The following is an 11521-nucleotide window of genomic DNA, read 5'->3' on the forward strand; positions in this document are numbered from 1 at the left end:
ATTTTAAATGGTAAGACATTTTCATTGTTGATTATGCTTAACGTATCATATACATATATAAAAAGGAGTTTATAGATGACTGTTGGAAAATTTTCATCCACCATCTTTGGAGATAATTTAGTCAGAAAAAATTCAAATACAAGTGATTAAACTAAATGTACAGCATTGTAATGTATAATTGATTACGATTTGACTATTGTGCCCTCTCATATGTAATTGATTTGTATTCCACGTGATTATCAAGCTTTCAAGTGCTATTTAAACCACTTATATATAATTGTAGTGCTATTCATCTTCTTTTATAATTGGTGAGCAGTTTTTATAGGTATAATACGAGAGGGTGTTAATGCTGAAGATGATTGGTTTAGGAAGCTCTCAATAATGAAGACAATTAGTTCTGGTTTATATTTTTAATCCGTTACAAGTATAATTATAGTGCTCTTCAATTTCCACAATAACAAAGGCTTTTTATGTTGAAGAATATTGTTTCAAGTGCTTGTGCTCCATATATTTGTTGCGGGTGTTTGGACAGATAGGCCCATTCGCTTTCTTTCTTTCTGCAATTTTGGATGTTTAGCTGATACAATAGAAACTGTGAGTTTTCTACTGCAATATTTTTTCAGTAGTTATTATATGAATATGAAAATTTCATTATAGAATACATGATGCATACCTATGAATACCTATGAATATTAATAGGAACTTTCCTACATTTTCTAACTATATTTTCAAAATTTGATGTTTGTGGCTGTGGGTGTTCAAACTGTGAGCAAATTGTGTTTGGGAAGAGATGATTTGAGAAAAAATAATTTGCTTTACAAATTTTCAATCACCTTTTTGTCTCACATACATCACATCACAAAAAGTGTTACCGTAATTATCTCAAATAAATCATCCAAATAAACTCCTATCCAAACAAATTCTATCTTTTGACTACAATTTCATGACTAGAGTAGGATCTAAATCTAATTTTATAGTTTACATGTTAATTATTGATTGGATGTGGTCATAATTGTGTTATAATGGCATAGTAACAAAAGGCAATGATGTCTTTGTTATAATTAGGGTTAATCACATTTTATCCCCTTAAAGAATACCCCATTTCTCAGTTTACCCCCTAATCTTTAATTTTGCTCACTTAACCCCCTTTAGGACAAAATTGCCCTTGCATTATTTTGACTTTTCATTTACCTTGTTTTCCTTTCTTTTATTTCTTTTTCTCTTTCTTCTTTATTTAATTCTTCCTCTTTCCCACAAAAATCTTCACCTTAATGATTGAAATTCAAAAAGAGGAATTGCAGAGATCTATCTTCTCCTTAAATGATTAAAAAAATATTCAAATCACTTTCCTAAAATACAATTTTTTTAGCCTTTCAATTCTTTTAATTTTGGGTTTTCCTCTTTCCTTTCTAGTTTCTCATTTTATTCTCAAGAAAATATCATAAGATGAAATTGTTTTCCTTTCTTTTATTTCTTTTTCTCTTTCTTCTCTCTTTCATCCTTCCCAATAGAAATTCCATTTCAACGAAAATTTTTGTTTTGAGTTTGTAATTGCATATTTCTGGGTGAAGGTTTAAAAGTCATCCAAAACTAATTTTGATTTTTTGTATGATGTCACATGCCACAAATTTCAATTGATGATTATTAATCAGGTCACAATTTCATTTTAAGATATTTTCTTGGGAATAAAATGAGAAACTAGAAAGGAAAGAGGAAAACCCAAAATTAAAAGAATTGAAAGGCTAAAAATAATGTATTTTAGAAAAGTGATTTGAATATTTTTTTTTAATCATTTAAGGAGAAGATAGATCTATGCAATTCCTCTTTTTTAACTTCAATCATTAAGGTGAAGATTTTTGTGGGAAAGAGAAAATGAAATAAAAGAAAGGAAAACAAGGTAAATGAAAATTCAAAATATTGCAAGGGTAATTTTGTCCTAAAGGGGGTTAAGTGAGCAAAATTAAAGGTTAGGGGGTAAACTGAGAAATAGGGTATTCTTTAAGGGGATAAAATGTGATTAACCCTTATAATTATTATTTATAGTAGTATGGTGTGAATCACACGCCGTGTGATTATCTACGATAATTCTATTTCTTTTATTTATAAATTTGTTTTCCTTTATAAGTTTGTTGATTTGACCAGTTTACTTATAGTTCCGTCCACTTCAACCGATTCAATTAAACCTATTACCATTCAGTTCCGCTTAGCACAGGCTTCCCCCTAGTTAATGTACAAATACTAATATTAATGTATAAATAATAAGTCAGATCCGTTTTGGAATAGCTTTATCACTTTATTTATTATTAATGTGTTAGATGATAAGGCACCTCAATTATCGTTGATACAGTGCTTAATGTATCAATAGGGGTTATCAAGTGATAAGATATGCGATTATCATTCAATTCAGCCTTCTGGCCCCCCTCTAATTATCTTTTCTGTCTACTCTCCTTATGGTGAAGGAAAAATAAATGTGACTTTACATTCAAACACCGCCCCACTCCACCGGCCACGTTGTAGCTGGTCAGAATGCTTCCCCGCGCCACCTTCCAAACTTTTTCCGCCGCCGCCAAACCCAAACGGCCGATCATCAAACACTCATTCAAACCCATAGAAATCTTTCTCTCCTCCCCTTCTTCCCCCATCTCTTCCACCACCCATACTCCCTCAAAATCGAACCATCCTCGACAACAAGAAGAAGACCAAAATCCCAAGAGGCCATGCCAGAGTTCCTCCTCTTCATCGCTTGCAGCATTTGTTATAGCCCACAATGAACATCTCGCAACTCATATTTTACTTCGTTTGCCCCCAAAATCGCTTCTTCGCTTCCAGTCTGTTTCCAAACAATGGCAATCAATCATTTCCAACCCCACTTTCCGCCGTCTCCACTCGCGGCGTCGCCCCACTACCACTGCCTCCTGCTCCCCTCCCGGGATGCTTTTGTTTCCGTTTCGTTTTCCCCGTGTTCTCGATTTCATTGCGTTCCGCCAGGAGGAGGTAAATTCAATGGCCAACATCGTTTCTCACTTGAATACTTTCCTTTACGGGCCCCGCAACATTTTAGCTTTACATTCTTGCAATGGTTTATTAGCTATAGTGTTTGATGTCGATAATCGTGAAGAATTTGTGGTTTACAATCCTACTACTCGGGAGTCTAAGCTTGTTCCAATAATTGAAACTGAACGTAGCTATAGAGCTCTGAATATTGTGTTTGATCCTGAAAAGTCTGATCACTACAAGCTTGTTTACACATGGTTAGATACCTCTGGAATTTATGTTCATAGAATCTCAGTGTATTCATCTGAAAATGGGGTTTGGAGGAATACTGAAGAGACGGCTACTGACGATTTATGTTATGATAGGGGAGTGTCATGGAATGGTGATCTTCATTGGATTGGTCCATGGAATTACAGTGCGTGCTTTGACGTCAGTAACGAGCGCCTTAGGCCACTTAGGTACACCATAAGGACGCCCGAGTTCGAGGAACATGGAGATGATTGGTATTTTGGGGAGTCAGGGGGCCATCTGTTTTATATTCATCCAAATGAGCCTTATGGAACGCTGCTTGATTTTTTCGAGTTGGAGTCGGAGAGAGACTGTCTTCGTTGGAATGTCAAGTATCATGTTGATCTTACTCCTTTGACTACTCTGTATCCACAGATGATAAAGGAGGAATATGATCCCACGTTCGACGAGCCATGTGCATTCTATATAATTGGTTTTCTTGTGGATGACAAAGAGAAGAAAGCAACGCTTGTGATATCACTTGCTGATAAAATCATTTCTTGTGATTTTAACAACTTGACTTTGATGGAGCTTGCTGATGTGGAGGTGGGTACAAACAGAGATGTCTACTGTTGGTATATGGCTTTCCTACATGTCGAGACACTAGCTTGTCTTTAATTCCTCTCAATCTTGTTTTGGCATGAAGCGACTTAGCAGTCCCTGCATTTTCCTACTCATCAATAGTCAGGTTGGTAACGTAGGGCAATGGTGATGTTGTCTTGGACAAGTGTTCATGTGGAGACATATGATTTTGCCATGAGGAATCGAGTATAACGTATCTTAGCAGCTCGTAGATTTTGTTGTTTTCAAGTGCACTGATACTATTTTGTTTTGTCAAAAAAAAAAAAAAGTTTTTAGATCCCTCCCTTCCACACCCCCCCCCCCCCCCCAAACAAAAAAAAAAAACCTAGATATCTTTGTCCTGCTGATGAGAAAATGTGTGATTTCCATATGCCTTATTTTCTGGTGGACGAGGCAAACAAGAAGCCAAGGCTTGTGATATCACTAGATGGCAAAGTCATTTCTTACAGCATCGATGATATGACTGTTAAAGAGATTGCTGAAGTAGAGCCAGGGCAGCTTTTCTGTTCCTTGAGGGATGCCATAAAGTACAGATGGAGCGAAGCTTGTCAGCATGTTGAGACGTTAGCATGTGTATAGTTGGTCTATGTCTGTATAGTATATGCAGTTAGTGACTTGATACTCACTCGATTTGCTTACTTCGAAATGTCATTGAGGTATGGATAGCTTCTGTTTTGTTGATAGAAATGTTATCTTAGATGGATGAAGCTATGTTTTAGTGTAGGGCAGTAAAATGGGTATGATATAGACACAGCAGAAGAGATTTAAACAGATATGTTGCAACTTGACCGTATACATTCCTCGAATAAATGTTTCAAGATTTATCAGCATCTAATTTCTGAAGGATTCTTCCTTTCTTATTTGGTTAAAAGCTTCCTATGGATATCTGTTTTTAGCTGTGCATCGCTTAGACAACTCTGATGTGCATTTCAAGAAATTCAATGGGAGCCCTTCTGATTTGATAAAGATTGCGTTGTAGTTTCCTTTCACTGGTTCCTGCGTAAACCTCTAACCTTCTCTAGACCAAACTTTGAATTTTTATTAGATTTTGGTGAAGTCATTCACAGGTCAATATCTTGATGGCATCTCTAATCATTGTTAAAATCTATGTCATCGCACTTTGCCACTAGATTTTGGATGGCCCTTACTTTCAGCATCCAGTTTCTAAAGGGTTATACTCTCATTTTTCGGAATAAGCTCCTTATGGTGTTTTTAGCTCTGCATTGCTAGGATGCAGAGAATTTTTGCAATTCTGTTGAGCATTTCAAGAATATAATTGTCTGCCCTTCTGATTTGGTTAACTGATTGCATCATAGCTGCTTATCATAGGTTTCTAAGGAAGTTTTAACCTTTTTAAGACACAACTTTGATAGGTGGCGAGAATTCGGCAAAGTCATTATCAGCATAATATGTTTATGGACATCTATAATGGTCATTCAAATTGGTAAGTTTTCATGATCAGTGCATTATAAGGAATCTACTCGATCCACACTTTGCCACGAGATTAAGGATCATCCTTACAGCGAAAAACCACGTATCTCCACATGGTGTTCCCTCTGCTTTCAAGAAAATCCATATTTTAGGCATTCTGGGCATCCTGATATGGAACTGTAATGCATATTGAGGATTACTGTCCTTGTGATATATACAACAAGAATGTTGATCTTGGTCATTTCTCTACCAGTAAAACTTGTCTGAGTGGTAAAGAAATATTTACATAGTAACCAATAAATTCTAAACTGATTTGAGGTTTTGGTGAAGCATTTAACAGGGAATGTCAAATATTGGATGGGGGTCTTAGATGTTAGTTAAAGAAGGATAGGAAATTGCTACCTTTAACAGATTATCAGATATCAACTTTTGTGATTTCAGGAACTGATATTACGACATTATGAATGAGATGTCTTGGTTTTGCTTCAGGGTAAATTTCCTGGTTCAGTTGAGACATTCCTGAGAAATTCTGAATGAAGGGCTTTTGCTAGAGAGAAACGAGCCAATTTACTGTAAAGTTCCGAACTTAAGATATTCATGTACCTTTTTGTCATCTTGGGCACCTTCAGTTCTCTTCTGGGAATTTGGCAGGTACTCCAAAGCTGCTTGGAATTTGTTCATACTGTCGAGGCTTGGTGCACAGCGCAACTTCCCTGAGTTAATGCAATGCATTTGCCCTGATTTATGCAATGATAAGCGATCTTGGTTTAATGGTAAGGTTTCAAGCGATTAAGGTTGAGGGAATAAGAGTCGGAGATCTTGCTTTCAAAATTCACTGTATGCGACTTTTTTCTCTTGTATTACTCTCACTATAATGTATAATGGTCTCTTGTATCTTTATCAAATAACAAGGGAAAAAAAAAAGGCATTTTTAGGTAAGGCCTTGTTTGATACGTTGAAGTTTAAAATCTAAAATTTGAAGTTTGAAATTTACTTGCTGAAAGTATTAAAATGATGAGTTTTTTATGTTATATCTATACGATAATTAATTGAATCTAATCATTGAATTGAAATATTGCATAAACGAGAGAAATGAAAGTGTCTCTGTGTGCCTAAGAGAAAATGGTAAAATAATTAAGAGGTGGCATTTATTCGTGTGCATTTGTGTGTGAACGTGATGAAAAATATAAGTTATGTTACTTTGTGAGTGTGTTGTACACATGAAATGGATAATAGATGTGATAAATTTTAATGCAAATTTTTTACTTAAAATTTTGAATACAAATTAAGCAATATTTCATTTTTTTTTTTTTAGTATAAGCAGGAGGACTAATGTATTAATGTACAAATAATATTAATGTATAAATAGTAAGTCAAATCCGTTATCTTTTTTTTTTTTTGCCCTACATGATAGACCTACACTATCCCCTTAAGGTCTCAAACGATTAAGGTCGAGGGAATAAGAGTTGGAGATCCTGTTTTCAAATTTCACTATATGTGACTTTTTTCTCTTGTATTAATCCCACTATAATGTATAATGGGCTCTTGTATCTTTATCAAATAACAAGGGGAAAAAAAAGAAGGCATTTACAGAGTAAGGCCTTGTTTGACACACTGAAGTTTAAAATCTGAACTTTGAAGTTTAAAAGTTAAGTGCTAAAAGTATTAAATTGATAAGTTTTTAAAGTTATATATATGTGATAACTGATTGAATCTAATCACTGAATTGAAATATTGCATAAATATTTATAATTTTATTTTAAAAATGCTCTATTTGTTAATGTAATTGAGAGAAAGAAAACTGTCCCTCTGTACGTGAGAGAAAATAGTAAAATAATTAAGAGGTGGCATTTATGCTTGTGTATTTTTTGTACGTGAACGTGATGAAAAACACAACACAAGTTATGTGTACTTTGTGTGTGAGTAAGTATACGAGTGTGTTGTATACATGAAATAAAATGGATAATATATGTGATAAAATTTGGAAAAATCGTTCAAAACGTCCCTCACATTTTGTAAAATGACTTTTTTCATCCTTTACTTTTAAAAGTGTACTTTTACGTCCCTTACAAATTTACGTTGATCAATTTTGGTCCCTATCTAGGTTTCCGACTAGTTTTTGGCCGGAATTCATCACATGACTTGCATGTGATCATTTTTTAGGGACAAAATTGTCAAATCAAAATTTACATAATCCATCTATAGTCCCTTACATTTCACAAAATGAATCGTTTCGTCCCTTACATTTCACAAAATAAATTTTTTCATCCCTCAGATTTCTCAAAATGAATTTTTTTATCTCTCATTGACCACGTGTACGAATAGTTTTTATTTTTTTAAATTCATGAATATATCTATTTGATTTTATCTAAACAGTACAAATAATATATAATATATCTCTATTTGATTTCACCTAAACAGATCGATATATACATGGGTTTAAATCTAATAATTTTGTTTTAAACCTATGTGTATATATATATATATGTGTGTGATTTCACCATGTGAAATTCTATAGTCATGCTAACAAATTACAATTTAAATCTGAAATTTTTACTCGCTACCTTTAAGACTAACAATTGAATTTCTTACCTTATGATTATTTTAAAATTTGAAAGTGTGAATTACTTACTTCTTTTTGTGATACTCTTCCTTTGTTTATTTTTTCTGTCTAAATTTAATTCGATATAAACACTTGATAATGTTTAGAATTAAATGTCTTCTTTGTTTTCAATTTTCGAGTAAAAAGAATGAACATGAGTGAAAAACTAATAATTTTTTTAAACCCCTATATATATATCTATTTTAATTTCACATAAGCAGTATGTTTGAGCGAAAATTAAATAGAGATATATTACATGCTATTTGTATTGTCCATGTGAGATCAAATAGATATATAAATTAGTTTAAAAAAAAAGTTATTCATACACATGAACAATGAAAAATGAAAAAATTTATTTTGTAAAATATGAGGGACGAAACAATTCATTTTATGAAATGTGAGGGACAAAAAAATTTATTTTGTAAAATGTGAGAGACTATGGATTGAATTGTGTAAATTTTGATTTGACAATTTTGCCCTTAAAAAATGATCACGTGCAAGGCACGTCATGGATTCCGACAAAAAACTGGTCGGAAACCTAGATAGGAACCAAATTTAATCAATATGAATTTGTAAGGGACGTAAAAGTACACTTTTAAAAGTAAGGGATGAAACAAATTATTTTGTAAAATATGAGGGACTTTTTGAACGATTTTCCCGTAAAATTTCTCACTTAAAATTTTGAATACAAATTAAGCAATATTTAATGCATTACGTATTTTAAATGCTAAGACATTTCCATTATCGATTATGCTTATGGCATTAAATGATAAGGCATTTGTATTATCATTTAATTTACCCCTTATCTAATTGTCCTCTGCAACTCCATCTGCACATTTCCAATTTCGCACTCCACCGTCGGCGTTGGAATGCTTTCCGGCGACACCTCCCAAAATCCCTCCACCGCCGCAAAACCCAAAAGTCGGACCATCAAACACTCATTCAAACCCATCGAAATCTTTCTCTCCTCCCCTGCTTCACCCACCTGCGCCACCATCCATACCCCCTCGAAATCAAACCTTCCTCAACAAGAAGAAGAAGAAGAAGACCAAAATGAGAATTCCTTCTCTTCATCGCTTGCAGCATTTGTTATAGCCCACAATGAACATCTCGTAACTCATATTTTACTTCGTTTGCCTCCAAAATCCCTTCTTTGCTTCCAGTCTGTTTCCAAACAATGGCAATCAATCATTTCCAACCCCACTTTCCGCCGTCTCCACTCGCGGGGTTGCCCCACTAACACAGTCTCCTGCTTCCCTCCCGGGCTGCTTTTGTTTCCGTTAGAACGTCCCCGTGTTTTTGATTTCATTGCGTTCCGCCAGGAGGAGGTGAGTTCGATGGCCAACATCGTTTCTCACTTGAATACTTTCCTTTACGGGCCCCGCAACATTTCATCTTTACATTCTTGCAATGGTTTATTAGCTATAGTGTTTGATGTCGATAATCGTGAAGAATTTGTGGTTTATAATCCCACTACTCGGGAGTCTAAGCTTGTTCCAATGATTGAAACTCCACATAACCGTAAAGTTCTGAATATTGTGTTTGATCCTGAAAAGTCTGATCACTACAAGCTTGTTTGCATTTGGTATGAAAATGGGGTTCACAGATTCTCTGTGTATTCCTCTGAAAAAGGGGTTTGGAGGAATACTGAAGAGATGGCTACTGATGAATTATATTATCGAGGGGGAGTGTTATGGAATGGTGATCTTCATTGGATTAGTCCGTGGAATTTCAGTGCGTGCTTTGACGTCAGCAATGAGCGCCTTAGGCCACTTAGGTACACCATAAACACGCCCGAGGGCGAGGAATATGTAGATGATTGGTATTTTGGGGAGTCAGGGGGCCATCTGTTTTATATTCATGGAAATGAACCTCAGGGAACGCTGTTTGATATTTTCAAGTTGGAGTTGGAGAGGGACTGTCTTTTTTGGAATTTCAAGTATCATGTTGATCTTTCTCCGTTGACTACTTTGTATCCACAGATGATAACGGAGAAATATGAGCTCGAGAAGCCATGTGCGTTCTATATAACTCGTTTTCTTGTGGATTACAAAGAAAAGACAACAGTGTTTGTGATAGCACTTACTGGAAAAATCATTTCTTGTGATTTTAACAACTTGACTTTGATGGAGCTTGCTGATGTGGAGGTGGATACAAATTATGGTTTTCCTGACAATGATGTCTACAGATGGGATTTCGCTTTTCAACATGTCGAGACACTAGCTTGTCTTTAATTCCTCTCAATCCTGTTTTGCAGTCCCTGCATTTTCCTACTCATCAATAGTCAGATTGGTAATGTTGGGCAATGGTAGTGTTGTCTTTGACAAGTGTTCTTGTGGAGACATGTATGATATTGTCCTGGGGAATCGATTATAATGTATCTTAGCAGCTTCTAGATGGCAAAGTCATTTCTTATGGTATTGATGATATGACTGTTAAAAAGGTTGCTGAAGTAGTGCTGGAGAAGCTTTACTATTCCTCGAGGGATGTCTCAAAGTACAAATGGAGCGAAGCCTATCAGCACATTGATATGTTAGCTTGTGTACAATTGGTCTATGTCTATTTAGTATATGTTGTTAGTGACTTCCTGCTCACTGGATTTGCCTGCTGTGAAATATCATTGAGATGTGGATTTTTCCTATGCTTCTTGTTAGAGATGTTATCTTGCACGATTGAAACAATACAACATTAGGGCTGTGAATCAGTGTAATCAGATATGATGCACTAGAAGAGTTAAGCCGCTTATCCCTTCTGTAGTTGCAAAGTCAGTACTAATGTTACTTGATACTAGACATCCATTGGATAGATGTTTCAAGATTTATCAGCATCTGATTCCTAAAGGATTGCTGTTCCTTTTTCATAATTAGCTCAAAATGGAATTGTGTTTTTAGCATGTATAGCTTAGATGCAGAGATTTTTTCTAATTCTGGTGTGCATTTAAAGAATTTGATTCCATGCCCTTTTGATTTGGTTAATACATTGCATCATAGTATCTTATCACTGGTTCCTAATAAAGTTTTAACCATCTTTAGACAAAACTTGAAATTTATGAGCTTATGGAGAAGTCATTAGCAGCTGCTTTTGTTACAAATTGGTTAAGTATGCATGATTGCTGCATTTTAAGCAAAGTACTTGGCCACACTTCGCCATGGTTATGGCCCTTACGTGGAATACTGCATATTTAGGACTGGTATTCACTCTGTTTTCAAGAAAACCAATATCCTAAATTTTCTATTTATCGAATATGCAGTGGAAAAGTGCATACTGAGGATTGCTGTCCTTCTAGTACACCTGCACAGAGGGTTATTTTGTGTCACTTTATGTCAATTAGGTAGCTTGGTAGAAGGAGATGGTTGATTTTGATTGATTCTTTACCAGTAAATCATTTCTGAGTGGTAAAGAAAACATATTTTCAGATGCTAACCAGTTAACACATGCATCCTTGCTAAGTTCGTTGGAGGTTTTGGAAGCGCATAACAGCAAATGTTAAGTATTGAAAAGGGGAAAGATACTTGTTAAAAGTGGATGCTGTTGCTATTTTAAAAGATTATCAAATTCGAACTTCAGTTCTTCGGGAACAGATATTAAGACCTGATGAATGAGATGTCAAGAATGTTGTTGCAG

General features: G+C 35.0%; 1 protein-coding gene across 1 annotated transcript; it reads left to right on the forward strand.

Moving 5' to 3' along the window:
• Positions 1–2526: 2526 nt before the first annotated feature.
• LOC113774377 (F-box protein At5g07610-like) lies at positions 2527–10682 on the forward strand. The gene is made up of 2 exons (XM_027318921.1): positions 2527–3828; positions 10045–10682. The coding sequence occupies exons 1-2, from the start codon at positions 2527–2529 to the stop codon at positions 10129–10131; spliced, it is 1389 nt and encodes a 462-aa protein (XP_027174722.1). The 3' UTR covers positions 10132–10682.
• The last annotated feature ends 839 nt before the right edge of the window (positions 10683–11521 follow it).

The sequence above is a fragment of the Coffea eugenioides genome, chromosome 6 (assembly GCF_003713205.1).
Source record: "Coffea eugenioides isolate CCC68of chromosome 6, Ceug_1.0, whole genome shotgun sequence".
Lineage (NCBI taxonomy): Eukaryota > Viridiplantae > Streptophyta > Magnoliopsida > Gentianales > Rubiaceae > Coffea > Coffea eugenioides.